This window comes from Dipodomys ordii, unplaced genomic scaffold (assembly GCF_000151885.1).
Source record: "Dipodomys ordii isolate 6190 unplaced genomic scaffold, Dord_2.0 Scaffold35, whole genome shotgun sequence".
Taxonomy (NCBI): Eukaryota; Metazoa; Chordata; class Mammalia; order Rodentia; family Heteromyidae; genus Dipodomys; species Dipodomys ordii.
In genome coordinates this window covers 8,293,962-8,316,922 of record NW_012267251.1, presented here as the reverse complement: position 1 = coordinate 8,316,922, position 22,961 = coordinate 8,293,962, and the positions used below count along the sequence as shown (strand labels likewise).

Below are 22,961 nucleotides of genomic sequence, written 5' to 3'. Positions count from 1 at the left end.
GCTGCTCAGTGTTCTTGTTGCCCTTTCCAGGGGGCTTTAGTCCCCAGGTGCTGCTTAGAGTTCAGGTGGTAACTGCCCTAATGATAGGAGCTATCAATCATGGTTCTCCATTCCAGCTAGGTGACATTAAAATTTCATGGCTAGTAGTGGATGCTACACTAAGGAAGGATCTTAGTGAGCAGTAGTGGGTCCAGAGGTGAATCAGGAATGGTGAAGGGAGCAGAGGTCATTTGTGGGAGGAATAAAATAATGCTCTTCAGCTTAGAGAAGGCAAGAGTGAATGGGGATATAATGGCTGTCAGGCATAAAGGAGTTAAACTCCAGAAAGTAGAGCCAGTATCCATAATGGATTGTGATTTCAGGGCACTGGTGGCTGTAAACCTAGCTACTCAGGAGGCTGAGATCTGAAGATTGAGGTTCCAAGCCAGCCCAGGCAGGAAAATCCAGGAGGCTCTTCCTTTCAATTAATTACCCCAAAGTAGGCAGTAGTATACGGCTCAGGTGGTAAAATGCCAGTCTTAAGCATAAAAGCTAAAGGACAGCCCCCAGGCCCTAAGTTCAATCCCCAGTACTAGCACTCATGCGTGTGCACGCACACATGCACACAATTATAAAAGGAGGCGCATTGCATTTCAAATGGAGATGTTCTAGCTCTTCCAAACAACAACACATTGCCAGAATTATTTGTCCAAAAAAGCAGCAGCCCAGCCTTAACCAGAGCACAGAGGGTCCCTGTATGGCAAATATAATTTCAACTATATTTGGGCACTGGGCCAGGACATAGGAATTCAGGGATGGATTCACAATGGTCCTATTCTTAGAAGCTTCTGGGAACAAGGAAGGAGACACAACGATGTACTAACTCAACTGATAGATTTACTTATGTCCCTGGGGTCCTCTTCTTCATCTCCTTAGCCTCCATCATGGCCACAGGAGAAGGGAACTGAGGCTCATCAAAGCTAAGTGGCTTGCCACTGATCTCATGGCTGGGGAACCACAACCAGCATTGAAACCCAGGTTTGTCTCACTAGGGAGCCTAGATCTTCCACTACCAGGGAGCTTAGGGAGAGAGAAGGATGGGAGGAGATTTATAGCTGCATAATTTGTTACAGGACATACTGAAACAGAAAGGGCCCAACTTAAGAGAGAATGCCTCTACCCTGAGTCAAAGGTGGGAAACTATCCGAACGTTGATGTTTCTTCCAACTCTAACTCTGGGCTGTACCATTCTAGCTCAGTCTGAGGAAATAGGGTTAAAAGATAAATCCACTGCTAAAAGCAATTCTGAGGCACCTTTGAATCAAATGAAATTTTCTTCTTCATGATTGCGGGTTTTTTGTTTTGTTTTGTTGTCAGCAGTGCCGAGGATGGAAGCCACAGTCTTAAATGTGCTAGGCACATCCTCAGCCTATTATGGTATTTCGTAAAAGAAGACCTGTGGCTCCAGGGGGTTATACACATTTCCAGGGTCTATAAAACATATTAAAATGCATTAGAATGTTGAAATGAGAGGTCAGACATGGTGGCACATGCTTGTTATCACAGCTACACAGAAGGTGAAAATTGGAAGGATTTGAGTTTTGAGGTCAGCCTGGGCAAAAATGGTAGCAAGACCCCATCTCAATCAGGAATCTGGGTATGGTGGTATGTGCCTTAAGTCCCAGCTATGAGGAAGACCATAGGTAGGAAGATCACTGTTCAGACGAGGCTGGACCAAAACACCAGACTATCTAAAAAATAACTTAAGGAGCCAAAGGGGCTAGAGGTATGGCTCCAGTGGCAGAGCTCTTGGCAAGCTGAAGGCCCTAAATTTAAACTTCATACTGCTAAATATAAATTATAATCTAAAACATTTTTATAAAGACCCGACTTTCTTTTGCCAGCCTAAGTCATCATTGAGACTTTTGGGAGAAGGGGCTTAAGTTTCTCAAGCCAGACTGGGAAAGGTGTGTCCAAAAATGGAAAAGGTGAGAAAGAATGTCTTGTCTTTAAAGGGCATCTGTAACAAGGGCATGGTGATGCACACTTAGAATTCCAATACTCCAAAGCTGAAGCACGAGGATTATGACTTCAAGGCCATGTAATGAGGACTATGTAATGAGATTCTATCTCAAAAAGCCAAAGATCAACCTACCAACCAACCAATCAACCAAAGACCCCTGTATAAGGTTCAGGTTTCTGAGACAGCCTGTGGGCCTTTCCTCTACTGTAGGAGGCTAAGCAGATGCCTGTTGCACTTAGCCTTGTGTTTGGCTCACAAGGTCTATTTTCTGTGTGGATCCTTTGCCCCCACTTAAAGGGTAAACATGTTTAGTTGGGAGCTTTTCTAAGAGCTGGGAGATTGTGAAGCTGCCCTCAGCCTGGACAACAACATCAGGGCAGGTAGGAGGCTGAGGTGTGCCCATACTTCCCTGGCATTTCCTTCCCTTTCTACCATTCCTCCCCTGCCTGCCCCTGCTCTTTAGAATGGAGCTCAGCAATTCTTTGAAATCAAAATGCATGAATGAAATAGAAGGGGTGAAACCCACGGACTTGGTCTGAGGCTGGGAAAGCCGCAGCCAAGGTGTTAAATAACCACTCTTCAAACGAGGAGGAAATCGAATCTGGCTGGAGCAGCGGCTCCTGACTTTCCTTCTGCAGGCTCATTTGCTCCCACAGGAAGTGGGGGGCCCTACCCCAGCTCCTGTTACAGGCGGCAGGCAGCCCACGAACTCGACGCCCTGTGGTTGTCCAAGACCTAAGCCTGGTGGAAAGTTTCACCTTGAGGAAGGAAGTTTCCATTTCCCCTTCCAGCCCCTGAGGGAGAACGCAGTGCGGCAGACGTCCAGGCATGTCCTCTGGGGACAGCCTGCTACTGGCCCTGCCAGCAGCTAGGTACTTCTCTTTGGGGCCTTGTACCCTCCTTGGGGAGCTTTGGTCTCTCTGAGATCCCCAGACTCATGGCCCAACACTTGGCCTCCATAAGCAGTGTCCTAGAGTGGACAATGACACTGTCCCCACACATGTCCCCAGAGGTACCAGCTCTTGGAACAGTAGTCGTCAACATTCTTCACCTTGTGTGGAACCTTCTGATCCTCCCCAACAACCTCAGAAATAGATATCTTCCTCACCAAAAGATCAGCAAAATGAGATTCAGGAATGTTAAACTGCTTGTCCAAGACTCAAGTTGGGTTTGGACCTAAATTCTGTTGACTTCACCAATACCAGCTGTTTAAAGTTAATTTTTTGTCAGTCCTGAGGCTTGAACTCAGGGCCTGGGTTACTGTCCCTGAGCTCTTTTGCTCAAGGCTAGCACTCTATCACTTTGAGCCACAGCTCCACTTCTGGTTTTCAGGGAGTTAATTGGAGATGAAGAGTCTCACAGACTTTCCTGCCCAGACTGGCTTTGAATAGTGATCCTGAGATCTCAGCCTCCTGAGTAGCTAGGATCACAGGCATGAGTCACCAGTGCCTGGCTCTAATTTTTTTTCTGGTTATCAGATTTGTTGTTGTTTTGTTTTTGAGCTGATTCTGGGGCTTGCACTGAGTGCTGTCTCTTCTTTTTTTCATGCAAGGCTGGTACTCTACCACCTGAGCCACAGCTCTACTTCTGGGGATATTTGGTGGTGAGAGATACGAGTCTTACATACTTTCCTGCCCACGCTGGCTTCAAACTGGGATTCCAGAGCTTAGCCTCCGGAATAGCTACGATTACAGGCATGGGCCACTCACTGGTACCTAGCCTTGGTTCCTTATTATCCTTGCTGATGGGCATTCTGTTTATCTCAGAGGGGGGAAAAGTATTTTATGACTAGCTCTATTAAAACCACTGCTCTGGGTTTATTTTGGAACTCTGTGTGTGTGTGTGTGTGTGTGTGTGTGTGTGTGTGTGTGTGTGTGTGCGTGTGTTTGTTTTGAGGCTTGAACTCAGGGCATGGGTACTATCCTTGAGTATTTTTGGTCCAAGGCTGGTCAGTTACCACTTGAGCCACAACTCCACTTTCAGCTTTTTGGTGGTTAACTGATAAGAGTCTCACATACTTTCTTGTCTGGGATGGCTTCAAACTAGGATCCCAGATGTCAGCCTCCTCAGTAGATAGGAGTAAAGGTGTGAGCCACCAGAACCCAACCTCGATGTCATTTTTCTGTTTTACTTTGTTGAGATATTAAATAGAGAAAGTTCAAGATGGAAAAAGGTAACCAAGAAGTAGGAGCCCCTTTCTCTCTTTCCTAACTCTGTCAGTGACTTGGGGTAGGAGGGGGGAGGAAAGGACCCCTTCTCCCTGTTATCCAAGGTAATACTTAGTAGATGATCCCTCGGCATGTCCTCTCTGCCTCCATCCAAACTTTCCCTCTACCTCAGGCCTTCCAGAAACAGCCAGATCTGCCCCTCTCAGCAAGGCCCTCTTTACCTTGTGGCCATGACTTCTCACTTCACACGCACAGACAGAATGGAGGAACAGAAGAGCCTTGGAGAACAAGAGTCTATCCATCACCCTTTTGGTTCTAGGACATATACATCTTTTTTCCCCTCTGGAAGTAGGTTGAATTCAGGTGATTTAACCCCATCCTGCTCAGCTCAGGTTGATAAACTAATGGCTCCATCTTCTCTGAGAATAGCCAACAGTTGAAAGGCCATGGGCAGGGAGGCAGCCATTGAAGAAGCACATGACCACCGGGGACTAGGAGGCATGGTATGTGTGAGATGCCTTGTGAATTACTAAGGGTCAGGCAAGTGTAGAGACATTTGTGTTGCCATGGTTACCCAAGCACCTTTGGGAATACCCTTGGAGAGGCAGATGACAAACAGTGGGACAGTGTCTTCCAGGTCCCAAGCACCCCTTTTCAGGGCCTCTCTCTATATTCCCTGTGATCACCTGCCCCAGGTCCCCCTTTTTTTAGTGCCAGTATGGGGAGCTTGAACTCAGGACTTCACACTTTCACTTGGCTTTTTCCACTGAAGGCTGGAGCTCTACTACTTGAGCCATAGCTTCACTTCTGGCTTTTTGCTGGTTAATTGAAGATACATTGAAGATCACTGAAGAGTCGTGTGGACTTTTCTTTCCAGGCTAGCTTCAAACTGTGCCCAGCAGATCTCAGCCTCCTAAACTAGCTAGGATTACAGGCGTAACTCACCAGTCCCTGGCTTCATAGCTCCTTTCTAACTTCCTCCCCACATCCTCCCAAGGACCCCCAGTCACTTACATTGGTTTTCTGCTTGTCCAGCAAGGAGGCCCAGAGGCCTCTTTGGTGCCTCCTCCTCCTCCAAGTGGAAGTCCTCAGCCTGCCACTGCCCAGAGGCCTTGAAGAGCCTGGCACAGGCACCATAGGCACAGCACTGGTAGGCATAGGGTACCTCCAGGATCCTGTGGGGGTGGGGATGAGCTGCCTTAGTGTGTTTGGAGTTAGGCCTCAGCCTGTGTCAAAATATAGCCAGCCACTTAGTGCCTGCCCTTCTACTCCTAAATGCCTTCCTCCTGTGTTGAAGCCTCCTGGGCTGGCTTTGTATGAATGGAACAGCCAGACCCCTGACCTGAAGGGCTCTGGGCCTATTGCAGTCTTCCCATTCACCCTCAGGAGAGAGGTAGAGAGACAAACCTTTTGCCCATCAGTTAAGGAATCTCCTCAGGGGACTTAGAATGGGGAGCAATTCCCCAAGGCCACATAGGACTGGCGGGTAGAGTGTTGGTCCCCTTCCCAGGCAGCGAGTTTTCTATTTAAGGAGGAAGGGACTGGAGATGTCGTTCAGTGACAGAGTGCTTGCCTAGTATGCCATAAGGCTCTGGGTTTGGCCCCCAGCACTGTCTCCCTTATAAAAATGAAAGGAGCAAGGACACTTTGCCCTCTGTAAAACCCATACTCTGTCCCTTCCTGCCACTGGGCACATCGGAGCTGAACTCATTAGCTTGTAGCAGACAAGGCCTGGGCCACACAGGCAGTGCTGCTGCTGCCACCGCACGGAGAAGGCCTGGATGTCATTAGCACCAGGGACTGGCTGTGCAGCTTATTTTCCACTCATCAGTGCCCTGGGCTCTGCCCTGATTCCAGGGCCCCAGATGGCGCCCAAGGACGGACAGATAGTCTGGCTGTGTAGAACCAGGCAAGGAGGGAGGAGCTCCAAGGGCCTACATATCGTCTTACTCCCATCGTTACAGGTCGGTCCCAGTGTCTTCTGGGATTGGCACTTGGGATGGGGAAATGCTTCAAAGGAGATGTGGGTGAGAAAGGGACAATGCACCAGCGGCAGCTGGTTGGAGGGTCAGGTGAGCCTGCCCTGTATAATCTTGGCCAAATTCTAAGCCACCAAGGCTTTCCTCAAGTGGGGCTGGGGTGGGGAGGAGTAGCTTTCTCCCTGTCCCTCCCTGACCTCCAGCTGCTCCAACATGAATGTCTCTAGGTGTCAGCAAAAGTAGATCCTCACCTCAGTTTGGGGAAACTGTCCTTGGAGAAGGCCTGAGACAGAGCCAGGTTCCCTTTGAGCTTCAGATGCATCAGGCCCCCCAGCCCAGCCAAGGGTAATGTGGTCAGCTGGTTGTCTGTCAGGTCCCTAGGACAGTGGATGGTCAGGGTTATTGGCAGTCAGTGGGATTGCTGAGGGGCAGGGCTGTGCTGAGGGTGTGGCCAGTGCGCCTGGGATGGAGGCAAGAGGAGAGGAGCAAAGGACAGAAGGTGAGCACAGAGAGAGGACAGCATTATACATGGGGGAGGGGCCTTCTAACTCATTTATTCACTCAACAAACATCGAGTGCCAACTGTGGGCCAGTGGCTGTTCTAACTTAATGCCAACCTGTCTCCACTTATAGATAACATATAGAGCTCCAAAAGATAGCTCCTGTGCCCAGATCTGAGTTCCAACCAGCGCCCCCTTCCCGCTCTATCCCCTGGGGGACCTGCCTGTTCTTTGTCTCTTTTCCCTGCCTTTTCTCTGCTTTTCTGATCATAGGAGAGGCTGAGTAGGTATAAGACAGAACTGGTCATCTGGCCACAAGCAAGGATTGGGTCATCCATTTTTCCCTACAGGATCTGTCTGTAGTCAGAGGTGAGGACATTGTCGAACTTCTCCTGCAGACATTATTAGTGGAAGTCAAGGCTCCAAAGCAAACAGCAAGACCACAGACGGTGCGTCGTGGAAACTGCTTTGGACTGGCAGGCAGGAAACCTGGCACTGTCACCAACTCACTGTGTAACCAAAGGGAGTCACAACTTTGCGTGAGTTCCAATGTCCTCACCTTTCAAAGGATAAAAATATCTGCCCTACCTATCTGGCAGGAGTAAACAGGAGAGGAAAAGTGGAGGTGAGAGTTTTAAGACCACAGCCCAAAGCCCAGACAGCCACGGCCTGTGGAGAGATTGAAGGCATGCCGTATGGAGCCCTGGGCTCTGGCCTTTGGCTTCAAGCAAGCTTCTTGCCTTGGGCCTTGGAGACATCACCTGTAAAATGAGGATCTGGGGCTGAATGGTCTCTGAGGCCAGGACTGGAGCTAGCCCAAAGGAGCCTATACATTATTCAGAATCTGGGTTGACATGCCTTTGGGACACACCATTTGGCCAGCAGGCAGGCACAACATTCCCTTTGCCTTGGGCAGGAGTCCTTGTGCAGAGAACAACTTGTACCCATAGTGTGTGGCAGGTGATAAGAGGCCTCATCCAGCCTGCCATCATGACCATGGAGTCAAACCCACATGATCCCTCATACTCAATTCCAAGAATCTGTTGTTGCCAGGTGCTGGTGGCTTATGCTCATAATCTTAGCTACTCATGAGGCTGAGATCTGAGGATTGGGGTTCAAAGTCAGCCCAGCTAGGAAAGTCCATGAGGATCTTATCTCCATTGATCCAGCAGAAAGCTAGACGTGAAGATGTGCCTCACATGGTAGACCACCAACCTTGAGCAAAAAAAGCTAAGGGACAGCACCCAGACCCTGAGTTCAAACCCCTGCACATGTGTGTTTGTGCATGCGCATGCACATGTGCACACACACATACACACACACACACACAAAGAAGGAGAAGGAGAAAGAGAAGGAGGAGGAGGAAGAGGAAAAGAGGAGGAGGAGGAAGAGGAGGAGAAAGAGGATGAGGAGGAGGAAAAAGAAAGAATGGGGGCTGGGATGTAGCTCAGTGGCAAAGTGCTTGCCTAGCAAGTGCAATGTCCTGGGTTCGATCCCCAGTACCAAAAAAGACCAAAAAAAAGAGAAAGAATGGAAGGAAGGAAGGAAAAGAGAAAGAAAAAGGAAGGAAGGAAGGAAGGAAGGAAGAAAAGAAAGAAAGAAAGAAAGAAGGAAGGAAGGAAGGAAAGTCTGTTGTCTTCTACTGTCCACAATGACAGCAGGCCCTTGAGTTCTCTTACACCCTGGGTCCCACCTTGGTGAAGGAGTTCTGATCCATACACCTTTTTCATTGGGGGTGGGTGGGCAGGGGATCATGGGAAGGACCAAGGCTGCTGTTGTAGAACATTAGCAGATGATGTTCCAGAGCTTGCAGGACATCAGCTTTCTGTTCAACAAACCTCACAGTCTGTCAAACAGACTGTCAGAATGATGGATTAGGCTGGAGACCAATCCCTGGGATGTGTGGTCAAACATTTTATACATGTCCCTGGGGCTGGGGATGCAGCTCACTGGCAGAATGCTTGCCTAGCATGCACAAGGCTCCATGTTCTACCTCAACCTTGCAAAATAAACCTTTGACACCCTCCTCCCCCCAAAAACCCAGAAACACACACACAAAACACAAACACAGGGGTGGCCCTCCTGCTCCTACTGGCCATCCTAGAGTCCTTGTTGGTCCCTAGCATCCAGGGGAAAAGTCAGTGGCCACTTACAGCTTAACCAGAGAGTGCAACGTTGAGAAGGCCTCGGGGTGGATGGACCGGATAGCATTCCAGCTTAGGTCTCTGCAGAGAGAAAGCGCAGTACAGGAGGGGACAGTGACATGCACAGGGATCATTGTACCCAGTCTCGGCTCTCCCTCATAGACATCCTGAGAGTAGCAGTGATTTTGTGGGAAGGTTCCTATTCTTTCCCAGACCCTAACCTGGCTATGGTCCTAGGGTAGAGACATAGCATCTTGGCTCTATAGCCCTGTGCCATGCTGGGTAATCAGTGGGAGAACTGGCCTCCGAAGCTGTCTGGATGGGGAGAGCCTTTCTGTTGCATGCTGGGAAAGGAGCTATGGGGCAGGGAAATGATGTGCCTACCATCTATGCTTAAACTGAACATGTGTACTATGGGCATGATCCTGGCAGAGGGACATAGAGGCACCCCTGGGTGCTGCAGGTACTCACAGAGCTTGTAAGGAGCTCAGCTGGCTGAAGGTGTCGGCTCCAATTTCCCAGATCCGGTTGTGTTGGAGGCCACTAGAGTAGCAAGAGAGACTAGATGAGTCTTCAGGCTCAGTCTCTGGCTCTGCTCCACATCCCCGGAGCACTGGGAGGAAAAGAGAAGAGCCCCCCACTTCTCCTGGCACAGGAAGAAAGGGCCCAGCCCGCGGAAGTCACCAGAATTAAAGGGAGCACAAGGGGATCCGGTTGCCTTGGGTAAGTGGGTCAGGAGACAAAGCCACAAAACCATCCCTGTGGCCCCAAAGGGAGTCAGCTTCCAGTGTTCCCACCGGGTCTGGCTCCGAGCCTGGCTGATCTGCCTTCCATACTCCCCCACTGCCATGGGTCCTCCAGACCCTGGCATTGCAGCAGAGCACTGCCTAGCCCTTGGACAGCCCCAGTGACTGAGAGAGCTTGAGAGCTTGGTAGACTGCTTGTCTGAATAGGAGATGGACCTGGGCCTCAGTGATGACAAAGACCCCCATCATCATCCATGCTTCTATCTCTTCTCTCCTTGGCACACCAAAGCATTACTCTGCCTGGAAGCAGGTACAGGCATGGGGTACTCAGGAAGCTCAAAAGCAAAAGCAAAACAAACAACAAAACCCAGGAGCTAGGAGAGTGGAGCTTAGATAATTTTCAAATGAGATTTTTTTCCTTGTGAAACTCAAGTCTCATGTACTACTGCACATGTCCATGCGGACGGGAGGACACAGATGAGTCTGCATGTGCATGTGTGTGGAGTGTGGAAGAGAGCACACTCCAAAATGCAGGGTGCTTGAGCAACCGCGAGGCTTCCCCGTGCCCAGCCCACCGCCCTGAGGTGACCTTGTTCTCCCACCAGCTTTAATTACTACTGGATATCTGTGTCACAGTTACTTACACAGAGACACCTTGAGACTCCTTTAGAGAACCAGCTCCTGGGTCCTGTGGGACATGGCAGGCCTCTGCCAAATTTCTAGTCCTAACTCTGTGCTTAGTTGACTCAGAGAAGGGGAAAGGTCAGCGTGTGCTGTGTAGCCTTGCTGCTGCCAGACCTGCTGAGAGTCTGGCTTCCACTGCCTTCGTTTCTCCCCTTCCCCCAGACTCACATTTCCTCCAGCTTCTGACACCTGTGCAGGCTGGGCAGCACCTCGATCTGATTATGGGACAGCTCCCTGGAGAAGAGAGAGAGAGGATGGGGGCGGGCAGAGTGGGGTAAAGCAGTGGCTATGGGGGAGGTTAGAGAGAGCAGGAGAGGCTGCTCTGGTCAGGGCTACACTTTCCTGTCAAGCAGACAAAGGTCATAGGACCCTGCGGGCACATGGCTGTGGATGCATCTCACACTAGGGTACCATTTCCTTGGCAAGTCCCGCTCTTCACTGGGCCTCAATGGGCTGACTTAGTATTTTGTCAGGTGAGGCTGCCCTATCCCCACGGAGGCCTGCAGGAGGAGCATCCTGAGAGAATCCAATAGGAAGTGGGAAGGGCATGGAGATGAGGAGGGAGGCAAAGAGTGGGGCACAGGGCATGGGGCACTGGGCTAGCTAGCCAGGAGAACATGGACAATGCTGAGCAAGCTAGTCAATGGCAATCCTGTGAAGTAGTCTTATAACCACCTTTTATGAAAATTGGCAGGGGAAGAGCAGAGCTGGGGGCCTTGGGGGAACATCTGGACTAACGCTTTCCCTTAGATAAGGAATTTGAGGCCCAGGACCTCAGAACTAGACCTGCCCAGGGACATGCTGCCAGCCATGGCAAGGTGGGGTCTGGAGCCCCAGATCGTGATGCCCCCGAGTCAGCAAACCCTGTCTGAGGTAGTCCCTGGTTTTAGATTGGTGTTGAGGGGGAGAGAGATTAAAAAAAAAACTATGACTTAGTTTATAGGCCACTTAAGTACCTTCCAAGTCCCAGAAGGAAGTAATTTCTTATATAAACTAGAGTAATAATGCCATTTATTGAGTACTTACTATGTGCTAGGTTAATTACACATATTTTCACAAGCTTCACAAGTTTACTCCCATTTTACAAATAAGGAGATTGAGGTTCTGAGGTGTGAAACAGTGAGTTTAAATCAACACAGCTAATAAATCTCAGAGCTAGGCCTCAAACAACCCAGGTCAGATTTCCAGAGACTCTGTCTTTCATCCTCCACAAGAGATGACATTGTAGTCCTTCCTGGACAGGTTCTCAGCAAGAGCCTTGGCTGCCCCTCTCTCCAGCAAGAGACGTGACTAAGTGGGACCTAGGGACAGACATGGGCATAATGCCAGGGCTGTAGATTGCTTGTGGGCCACTCACAGGACTCGGAGCCTGGGCAGCTGTTGGCACATCCCCGGTGGGAGCAGCCGGATGCCTGCGCGAGTCAGAGTCCTGCAGGGAGAACAGAAACAGAGCTGGCACCAGGCCCAGAGCCCTGCCATTCCCAGCCACCTGTCCCTAGCTCTGGGCCTGATACTGTTGTCAGAGGCTGGGGTGGAGGGAGAGGTAGAGCTGACAAAAGAGAGACAGGGCAGGAGGTAGGGCTGTAAGGACAGACAAGGAGCAGACCCTGGCATCTGAGTGCTTCCTTGGGCCTGGAGGAACTGGGGCTGGAAGAGGGGGGAGAGAGCTCTAGCCCAGGAGCTGGGCTTGGCAGACAGTCCTTACATGTCCAGTCCATTCCTTCCACTCCACCCAGCCCCACCTGACCTCTGTAATTGTCCCCAGTAACACTGCACCTATGAGACAATGACTAAATCTTCTGTGCTTCAGGGGGCTGGGAAGGAGGGATGGCTATAGCAGTAGATAGAAATGAGCTCCAACTAAGCCATGGGAACACAGACTTTGCTTCCTGTGTCTGGGGGAGGGAGAAGAGATGGGAAAGAAGGGGAGGACCCAGAGGGCCAGGGTGGAGAGGGTATAGGGCATGTTGGAGAATAGGCTTGGCTTAGACACATGGTGTCTCAAGAAAGACCCAAGGCCAAGGTCATCATTGGGAAACTATGACTTCCCTCATGGAAAATTTCCCACATGCCACTGAAGCTAGAGAGGAAACAATGAAGGCACAGAGGAGCGTTGCAGCTCTCGCAATGACAAGAATGAGCTGACTCCTCATAATCACATTGGGTGCTTGATTATTCCATTCATTCACTTAAAATGTCTTGAGGACCTACTATGGGTGAAAGCCCCTTCCTTGCTTGGCAGAACAGAAAAAAAATAGAGAATCAGAAAAAAGTCTTTGTGGTAATCAAGCTTCCAACGCTGCTCCTCATTCTGTGCCCTTGTTGTACCAGTGTACCTGCCAGACTGGACATATCCAAGCCCAGCCTCCTCATGGCTGAGGCACGGCTACATCTGCAGATGGCAGACCCTGGGGCCTGAGCCAGCAGTAGAAGTAGGATAGAAGTAGGGGAAGGGAGCACAGAGTCTCCACAGCCTTCCAGGGACAGGAGGCTGAAGAGCTTCAGAGTGTACTGGGGGAAGGGCAGCAGAAGAGACAGAGCAGGTGAAGGGAGAGAGAATCCACTCACAGGATCTCCAGACTAGTGGTGCCTTTGAGGTCTGGGAACTGCTGGATGTCTGCAGCACCATTCAGGGATCTGTGAACAGAGGCAACAGACTGAGAAGGGTTATCCACATCTGGGCTCTCTCCCATCTCCGGGTCTCTATACCTTTGGGGGGAAATGTCACTTTACCCCAGTCTTCCTCAACTCAGCCACTCTGGCCCTGGTGGTGACTGAAACATGCTTAGCAGGGTCCAAGCAGCCATTTCCTTTTTGTTGCTTTGTGGTTTCCTAAGACAAGGTCTCACTATGTAAGAAAGGCTGACCTCAAAATCACCATCCTCCTGCCTCAGCTTCCCAAGCACTGGGATTACAGATATGTACTACCACATCCAGCTCAACCACTTTGTGTGTGTGTGTGTTGGTACTGGGGCTTGAACTCAAAGCCTTGGGCTCTTACTTGGCTTTTTTGCTCAAGGCTGGCACGCTAAACAGAGGGTTAGAGTCCTCAGAAGCTAAGGGTTTAAGCTGAGGGTTAAAAACTGGGTGCTGGTGGCTCATACTTGTAATCCTACTATTCAGGAAGTTGAGAGTGAAAAGCATGGTTCAATCCAGGCACAAAAGTATGTGAGACTCTTCTTAAAAGTTTATTTAATTTGGGGCTAGGAAGGTGGCTCAGTGGTAGAGCGCTTGCCTTACATCCATGAGGCCCTGGATTCGATTCCCTCAGCACCACATAAGCAAAAAGAAAAAAGCCAGAAGTGGCGCTGTGGCTCAAGTGGTAGAGCACTAGCCTTGAGCTGAAGAGCTGAGGGACAGTGCCCAGGCCCAGAGTTCAGGCCCCACGACCAGATCCAAAAAAAATTATTTAATTTTAAAAATGATGTTTAAGTAGTTGTACAAAGAAGTTGTGATTTAACAAAGCAATTTATGAATACAATGCATCTTGATTAATGTCACCCCTTTCATCATTCATACCCATCCGTTCCCTTGTGAGACTTATCTCCAATTAACCACCAAAAAGCTGGAAAGTGGAGCTGGAAGTGTAGCTCAAGCAGTAAAACACTAACTCTGAGAGATAAAACTAACGGTCAGCACCCAGACCCTGAGTTCAAGCCTCAGTACCAGCACACGCACACCATGCATACAGACAGACAGACAGACAGGCAGGCAGGCAGGCAGGCACGAACGCACGCACGCACGCACGCGCACACACACACACAGAAAAGAAAAGAAAAAAAATCCCTGAGGGGCCTGTGCTCAAGCCCAGTCAGTACTTGAATACCTTGGTTTCCATTTATAAAAAGGAAGAATGACATATGTTGGGATGAAGTTGAAATATGGCAATAAATATGCAAATGAAACAAGTACTTTGAAGAGGTTCACTCTGCACTGAGTGGCCACAGGATGCTGAGAGCAATCCACAGATGTTTCTGTGTAGTGGGACATGGGCTGGGAGTGAAAAAAGCTGGAGAGAGAAAACCAAAGATCTTCAGGCTAAGTGTGATAAAGATGGCCTAGCGAGGGGCCTAGAACGTTCTGCCCTAAGCCACCGTACAACCATCCTACCACCTTCAAGAACATGGCACTCAGAAGCTCAACCCACTGTATCCTAGTCCAGCAGATATCTGTGAAGCAGCTACCAAGAGCAGGGCCAACTGTAGAGGCCAGATGAAACTCCTTGGCTATGGAGAAGGGTCCTTGTCATTTGTTTGAGATCTGGGAAGACGCTGCAGGCATGGAGTTGGAGGGAGGCCAATAAGCCCAAACAGATCTGGAAGCAGGCATACATAAAGTAGATGTCTGCAGTGCTGCAAGCTATGTCTTCCCTAAGGGTTGAGCCTGGCAGTGAGAGATCTGCAGGAAGAAGATGGAGAAAGGGAGCAGAGAGGCCTTGGTATCCACTTACAGCGTGTGCAGCTTAGGCAGGAACTGGAATGCCGACCTTCCCACAAACTGGATTGGGTTATCATAAAAATGGCTGGAAGAAAAAGACCAGAACACCTTAATTCAGTCTCACTCACTTCAGGAGGGACCAAGGCCCACCTCTGCTTCTTTATTATTCCAGTGGAGTCTGTTGGAAAGGACACAGAAGAATGCAGCCATCTCACAGTTCTGCCTCCATGGGCCTTCTGTGTGCCAAAGTGTGCCCCCACCCACCCAAAGATCCAGAGAGCAATACTCACATAGTCTGCAGCAGAGGGTTGCCCATGAAGGCCTTCTCTGGGATAGCCTTGATATTGTTGTTGTGGAATCCCCTGGAAGACAGCACCCAGAAGCAGTGACCTGGGGAGCTCCATGGAACTTCCAACAGCAGACTAGACATTAGCCTGGAAATCCCAGATTCCAATCCCACCTATGAAATTTCTTAGGTCAACAACAGACTCATCCTTTCTGTTGACCAGTGTGAGGAGAGCAAGGGGAGGAGTGCCAAATTGCAAGCTTCAGGAAGCCTGTGAGAGCAACTCAAGACCAAGCAACTGAGTTCAGGAAAATCTGTTCCCTGCTCATTTGTGGTAGGGGCCCCAATGACACCGACAGTTTCCAAATTCTCTTTGTGTTCCTTAGCCTCTCTCACCTGTATCCTCCTCACTGTCCCATCATTGTTTCTACTTCTCCCACTCAGGTTCACCCTCAGACACCTCCAGCCAGTTCCCTTACCAAGGCCTGTTTGTTCCTCCCTTCATTCCTTCTAGTCAATTGTGTTTTTTCTGAATACCTCCTCTGTGATTGTGCTAAACCAAACTTTGAGGGATTAGCATATTTGTAAGGACAGTGGGTCTGTCCTCAAACAGCTTTCTCTCAGTAGATAATAGATGGATGAATAGATGAAAAACAGATTGGTAGATGGGTAGATACATAGTAGGAGATTAGTAAAAATAAATAAATAAAAAATAAACAGCATACAACTCTGGGTGATGGTGTGTCTAGAGAATATCAAGTAAGGAGGAAGGAAGACCTGCCCTGAATGTGGTGGCACTATTGTATAGTCTAAGGGCCCAGAGAGAATAAGAGAAGAAAACATCGAAAGCCAGCTATACAACAAACTCCTCCTCTCTGCTTCCTGGCTGCCATGATACCAGCTGTTCTTCCCTTGCTGAAGTGGACTGAAACCTCTGAAACAGTGAACAAAAGAAATCCTTTCTTTTTGCTTAGGTATTTTGTCACAGGAACAAGTCTACAATAGATGTATAGACAGTAGATATTGACAGAGATATAGATCTATAGATCTCTATAGATCTCTATAGATCTCCATTGCCAATGAGCCAGTGGAATTCCAATAGTTTCTTATCGGTATCTTTTCCTGTGGCTGGATCAGCCACCCCTTTTCTGTGACCTAAATACGGCTTTCCCACCTTCCAAATTCTGAAGGAGGCACTAGATTTTAGATGATTATTTGAGGCATGAAAATGCTGGGTTATCTGAAAGTTTGGGGCTCATTTCATGAATATTCATAACTTCTAAATCTGACTCCAGTCCAACTGTATGCTAAATCTCTTAGGTCCCTGAGAGTCCTGACTCCAGCAATGCTAGTTATTATCTTCTGCCAGCTCCATATTCTAATGTGGTCTGTATCTGCACCACTCTCCTGTCTCAGAGCCTGTGCTGTCATGGTACCTGAATCCCACAGCAGATAGGGACATTTTGGGTCTTTAACTCCCTTTTCCTGAGTGGGAGCAGGAAATCTTTCTTTCTCTCCTCTCTCTCTCCTCTCTCCTCTCTCCTCCCCCCACTCTCACTCGCTCGCTCACTCCCTAATTTATCTTGATATATAAAAATAAATCCTTGCTCAAATTTCCACCTGTTGAGCCTATCCTTGTTGTGAGACCCCTTGAAATGCTTCTCATAAGTAGATCTCAAGGTCCTGTAATTTTGCATGGAAACTGGGAATATGAAGGATGTCCTCATCCATCATCTGGTGACATCAAGATGCTTCAGTCCACAATCATATGTCAATCAATGTTACTATGAACTCCCATGGTCATTTTGCCAATACTATGCAATTTCTACTTTGTCCTGTTCTTGATTTACACAGGCTTTGTTGTATAGTTTGCAAGGCTGGAGGATCTCTGGGGAGAAACGATGTCTGTCACACTCTTCCCTTGTATTTATCAGCAAGCTCAGAAACCAGCACAATAGGGACTCAGAGAATAGTCTAAGATAATAATACACAATGGCTGTGGAAGACCACAGCATAGCCCTCAGTCCATTTCTTAGTCCCTCTAGGGACAAGGTGCTGAGATGCTGATCCTGCAGACAACCCCTGAGGTTCATCTTTTCATTCCTCTCTGGATACATCCCAAAAGGGGCAAGGTCAGGCCCAGGCTGTAGGAAGTGGCTTGTGCCTTGGTCTTCCCAGACTGGAAGGACTCAGGGCCTTAGAAAATGGTTAAAGACAAGCTGCCCTGGGGGCTAGGAAGGACCACAGCTCTAGTATTTTCAAGGACTATGGGAGGTGGGGAGGTGGAGAGGTGAGGAGGGGAGGGATGATGGAGTGGGGGGGGCTGGCTTCAGCCTCTGCCCTCAGGTGAAGAAGAACCCAGAGAAACCAACAGAAGAGCTTACAGTTCCTGCAGTCTGCTCAGGGTTCGGATGGCCACGGGGAACTCCTGCAGCTCATTATAATTCAGGTCTCTGGAATGAAAAGCAGAACAGTCATTAGCGCAGAGGCTTAACGGGGCATGTCAGGGTCCCCAAGAAATGGAAACTTGGCTGTGGGATTGGCCAGAAAGATGGGTTTTCCAATCTGTTGGATTCAGCTGCCAAGGTCTGGAAACACATATTTGGAATGTTTGTACTCCGTTCCTGCTCCACAAATCCTCAGGCTCAGAGCCTTCCTGGCTGCAGAACTGTTTTGAGTAGAGGAGACACTTCAAGGGTACCTGGAGCCCCCTTCCCCCCAAAAGTCTCCATAAGCCAACGAAAATATATTAGGGCTTTGGAACCATGGCAAGGTCTGAGGAGCAGGGAGCACAGAGTGATCTTTTGTTCCCAGTACTCAAGATTCTAGAAAGTTCCTCAAATGACTACTTTGGTTCTAGCTTCTGCTATGGTTCTTCTATAAAAAATGGATATGGTGTCTTTTCTATTGTCTTGTTTCATGCTTTTTTTTAAACCTTTGGATGGTGGCATGACAGCTAATCTTTATTATTTTCTTACCTTTTGCTGCATTTTCCAATTTCAGAAAATAATGAAGGAAAAATTTAAAAAGATGTTGGCTAAGGGCATTTAAGTGTGTACACTTTTCAGGAATATCATCTTTTAGAATTATTGTTATTATTATTAAGTAGGTATACAAAGGGGTTACAATTCCATAAGTCAGTTTATGAGTACAACACTTTTTGGTCAATGTAACCCCTTTCTTTGTTCTCCCCTATTTTCCCTCTCCTGTCCCTACGCTTTTAAAAAATTATTATTTTTTATTGTCAAGGTGATATATGGAGGAGTTACAGTTATAAAAATAAGGTAATAAGTCTATTTCTTGTCAAACTTCTTACCCCTTCCCTCGTTTTTCTCCTGTTTCTACTCCTAAGTTACATAGTTCATTTTTACATATTGTACATCGAATATAATGACTACATTTGTTTACCCTTCTTTCTTCTATTCCTGTGCCCATCCACCCCAAACATGTTTTCACTTCTTAGTATTCATTTTGACAAACAGTACTTAGTTTAACAACATCTTTTAAAATTCACATATCCACACTGAGGCCCTCTGAGTCTAGGGATTGATCTTGCATGGAAGTTTCTATCTAAGTGTAAAGAAAGAAAGAGAGTGAGGGAGAGAGGCACTCAGGATACTATAGTAAAGGCAATGGGGGCTAGATATTGACCTCTACGTATCTGTGTCTTCAACAAGTCAACTCTTTCCAAAGAACTTCTGTGTTTGTGCCCTTGGAGGTTATGATAAGGCAGAGGGAGGGAGAAGAAATGGGAGAGGCTGAGGACAAATTCTGTTTTCATCAGAAAAGATTTAGAACTGCTTGTAACAAAAGAAAATCAAAAGTGTGTGTGCATGTACGTATATGTATATGTGTATGTGTGCATATATATGTGTGAAGAATACTGAGGTAGCTAGTGAAATGAGATCACTGCCACACATCTTTGCCAATTTGCTTCCATGAGGCTTTAAAAAAATTGCCTTCCCTACTGCTTGCTTCCCTATGGCACAAGCTGTTTTTTTTTTTTTTTTGTTGTTGTTGTTGGTTTTTGCAGGGGCAGGGTTGGAGGAGAGGCACAGAGGATTCTTTTAGAAATTGTCACTGCTGTAAGAAGGATTTCCCCTAATACTAGTAGAGATGACAACTTTCCAATTGTGGTGGTTTTTCTGTTTTGTTTTATATGCCAGTCCTGGGGCTTGAACTCAGGGCATGAGTGCTATCCCTGAGTTTTTTTTCTTTTTTTTTTATTGTGAAAATATTGTACAGAGGGGTTACATTACATGGGCAAGATACTGAGTACATTTCTTATCAAGCATTGTTGCCTCTTCCTTTGTTTCCCCTTCCCATCGCTTCCCATCTTCCCCCCTACCCTCCCCCCACCGCCAAAGTTGTAAAGTTTGTTTTTCGACATAATGATTTGTACATCTCATTGTTGCAATGGGTTCACCTGTATCCCTATTTAAATGATTTGTTTTTTCCCTTCCCCTCCACAAATTATACCAACATCAAATACAGTGAAAGCAGGGTTTATACCGTGGGGGAGGGACATACAAAGCAACAAAGAAATCATCTTATAAATATGTTAGAAACAATTGCATGAAAGCAAAAACATTTGATCCCTGAGCTTTTTTGCTCAAGGCTAGCGCTCTACCACTTGAGCCACAGCATCACTTCTGGCCTTTTCTCTTTATGTGGTACTGAGGAATTGAACCCAGGGCTTCATGCATGCTAGGCAAGCACTCTACCACTAAGCCACATTCCCAACCCTCAAGTTTTTTAAAGTAGGCTTTGTTTTTGCCCAGTAGCCCATGAGGAAATAAGCTTGATGGGTAATGATAGTAGGAGGTGCCGCGATATCTCTGTAATCCCATTGCTGAGTTACACAGTCCTAGGTTTTGGCAGTGGAAAGGAGTTGAGTTCCAATGTCTCTTTGAGCCTCCCAGGAGATCCCTAGCCAATCTTCTTAGCCTTTTAAAACTTCTTTTGGTGGTACTTGGGTTTGGATCCAGGACCCCTATGGTCATTATGCAAGGATGGTATTGATTGAACTCTGCCTCCAGTCCTTTATGCTTTCATTAGTTTTCATATACAGTCTGATTTTTGTCTAAGGCATCCTGAACCATGATCTTCCAAGTTACACCTCTCCACATAGCTAGTGTCAGGAGCATGTCACAGCTTCCAGCCTTTTTGCCCAGGCTAGGCTCATACCTCCTTCCTTCTGACTTCAGCCTCTTCTCAGTCTTTTAAAACCATTCTTGCCCCAATCATTTTAATGGATGTGCAGTACCAGGGCAGAGGGACCATATAGAAGTTCTTTAATTATAGAGTGATGTGGCAGGATTTGTGGATAAATAGCATGTTAACATGGAGATAATGACAGGTTCCTCTCCATAACAAAGTCATTATACTTAATAGTCCTTAGGTAGAGCCAGAAACGTAGCCCTAGGACCACGCAAGGCAGTGACAAGTGCCTGGCAGCCAATGAGCTGAGTAATTGTCCCCCTCTCTACACTAATTACCTGATTACTCCCAGACTGCCCTGGTGATCTCTACCTTACTCTAGCCTTTAGTGATCCAGATACCTTGATCAGCTCGCAGAGACTTTCCTTTAGGGCGTATGAGGGCAGGTCTTGGTCAGGCTGAAGCCTGCACGTGTATCGAGCACTTTGATTGAAACTAGGGGTGTTTGAGGAGGAAGCATGGAGGCTTTTCAAAGTCTGGGGTCCCTAGAGATACAGAAGATACCTGGAACATGAGGTCAGGAGCACTGAGCACGGAAAGAGCAGAGAGGGAATCCTTTATCTCTTTATACATCAAAAAGATGGACTCGGGCTGGGAAGATGGCTCAGTGGTAGAGTGCTTGCCTCTCATACATGAGGCCCTGGGTTCAATTCCTCAGCACCACATAAGCAGAAAAAGCTGGAAGTGGTGCTGTAGCTCAAGTGGTAGAGTGCTAGCCTTGAGCTGAAGAGCTAAGGGACAGCGCCCAGGCCCAGACTTCAGGCCCCACGACCGACCTAAAAAAAAAGATGGATGCTTCGTTTTCTTTCTTTCTTGTATGTGTATTGTCTTTTTTTGATACTAAGGATCAAACCTGGGGCATTACACTTGTTAAGCAAACACTTTACCGCCCAGCTACATCCCAGTCTACATTGTTTTTATTCTTACATTGCATAAACAGTTCATTTCACATCTCACAGTTTCAAAGCCAAGAGTTCCCTCTTTTACTTATTTTTACTTACTTTTTGTGTTTGTACTCAGGTTTGAACTCAGGGGCCTTGCACTTGTACTTGGCTTTTTTGCTCAAGATTGATGTTCTACCACTTGAGTCACACCTCCACTTCCGTGAGCCCCGTCCCCCTTTTTAACTTGGCTCAGCTCCTTAGGAATTCACCGCTGTTGTCCTAGGGAAGCTCCATTTCCCATCAGTAACATGGATGTATCTTCATTCATTGAAATATTATTTCTAATGCAAGCATTGCAGTAGTCTGGCTGGTCTGGCTTGAGTGCCTTTGCTTTCTATCCCTTCTGTCTAGGATATTCTTGCCCAAGATTTTTTTGGGGGGTCAGGTGGGGGAAGGAGGTACTAGGGCTTAAACTCAGCGCCTGAGTGCTGTCTCTTGACTTTATCAACTCAAAGCTGGTGTTCTATCACTTGTGCCACATCTCTACTTTTGGCTTTTACTCAGACTTTTCTGCCCAGGCTGGTGTGAATTGTGATCCTGAGATCTCAGGCCCCAAAGCAGCTAGAATTATAAGAGTGAGCCACCAGTTCTCAGCTTCTCCAAGATTTTGTAAAGTTTGTTTTTCACTGTGTCTCTGCCTAATTTACCCCTCATCAGAGAAGCCATCTATGACTACTTGATTTCAAGTAGCACACTCTGTTGCTCACTATTGCTTTGCTCTGAGTAAAGGTAGCCTCAAGTCCTTTGTGGCCTCTTCTATCAACAGGTGGCTTCTCCTCAAAAATTGGTCTGAGCTGGGCACTGGTGGCTCACGCCTGTATCCTAACTACTTAGGAAGCTGAGATCTGAGAACCACAGTTCAAAGCCAACCTGGGCAGGAAAGTCTGTGAGACTCTGGTCTCCAATTAACAAAAGAGTTGGAAGTGGCGCTATGGCTCAAGAGGTAGAGGGCAAAAAGAGCTCAGGGACAGTGCCTCAGGCCCAGAGTTGACGCCCCAGAACCGGCAAAATAAATAAATAAATAAATTGGACTGGTTTCATCAGTGGCATTGACCAATAGAATGAGATAGATGGGAAGATATGACCTGGTCGCTAGAGCCTTGTAGCCTTGACCTTATATGCTTGTTCTACTATGTAATTCCTTATTGTAATAACACCAAGAAGGAAGCCTAGATTAAACTCTTTGAGTTTTTCTTTTCCTGTTTTTTAGTGGGGGAGGAGGATGTTGGTGTGGTATTGGGAATAAAGCCACCCAGCCAGTGAGCTCAGACAATCCACAGACCCACGAGAAATAATAATATGCGATTTTAAGGCACCAAGTTTTGGAATAATTTGTTCTGTTGCAACAGATAACAAGACCCCCTGCTCGCTTTGTTTTTATAGAACTGAGAGAGAGGTATGAGAGGAAGAAGCATGAAGGCTTTTGAAACTCTGGGGTTCCTGGGCTAACATATATTATTTTTCTTTCTAGTCCACCAGAATGAGAGCTCTTTGGCGATAGGTCCTTTCTCTGTTTCAGATTTAAACACCAGAATAAGACCTGACATAGAGTTAAAAAAATATGTGTTTCATGAATAAGTGAAATGTTCAAAATAAACTGATTAATGAAAAGCATGAATGAACTCAAGGGAATCTTAATCTTGGGTGTTTAGGGGTACATTCATTTTTATGTGTGCGTGTGTGTTATGGTAGTGGGCATGAACTCACAGCCTAGCATTTTCTACCCAAGAATGGCTGCAGATCCACTTCCAGCTTTTTGATGGTTAATTAGAGATAAGAGTCTCACAACTAGGGGCTGGGAAGGTGGCTCAGTGGTAGAACACTTGCCTTGCATGCATGAGGCCCTGGGTT

The 22,961-nt window shown here is 47.5% G+C and overlaps 1 protein-coding gene across 2 annotated transcripts in view; it reads right to left on the bottom strand.

Annotated features, from left to right (window-relative positions):
* Window positions 1–22,961, bottom strand: part of Lgr6 (leucine-rich repeat containing G protein-coupled receptor 6) — a 116,037-nt gene that overhangs the window by 4,711 nt on the left and 88,365 nt on the right. For both annotated transcript variants that reach the window (XM_013017385.1, XM_013017386.1), the window contains 10 exons: window positions 17,331–17,399; window positions 14,951–15,022; window positions 14,674–14,745; window positions 12,792–12,860; window positions 11,581–11,652; window positions 10,392–10,457; window positions 9,265–9,336; window positions 8,803–8,874; window positions 6,401–6,526; window positions 5,185–5,345 (listed from right to left, as the gene is read on the bottom strand). In XM_013017385.1, coding sequence (XP_012872839.1) covers window positions 5,185–5,345; window positions 6,401–6,526; window positions 8,803–8,874; window positions 9,265–9,336; window positions 10,392–10,457; window positions 11,581–11,652; window positions 12,792–12,860; window positions 14,674–14,745; window positions 14,951–15,022; window positions 17,331–17,399 — 851 coding nt within the window. The remainder of the gene's footprint in view (window positions 1–5,184; window positions 5,346–6,400; window positions 6,527–8,802; window positions 8,875–9,264; window positions 9,337–10,391; window positions 10,458–11,580; window positions 11,653–12,791; window positions 12,861–14,673; window positions 14,746–14,950; window positions 15,023–17,330; window positions 17,400–22,961) is intronic.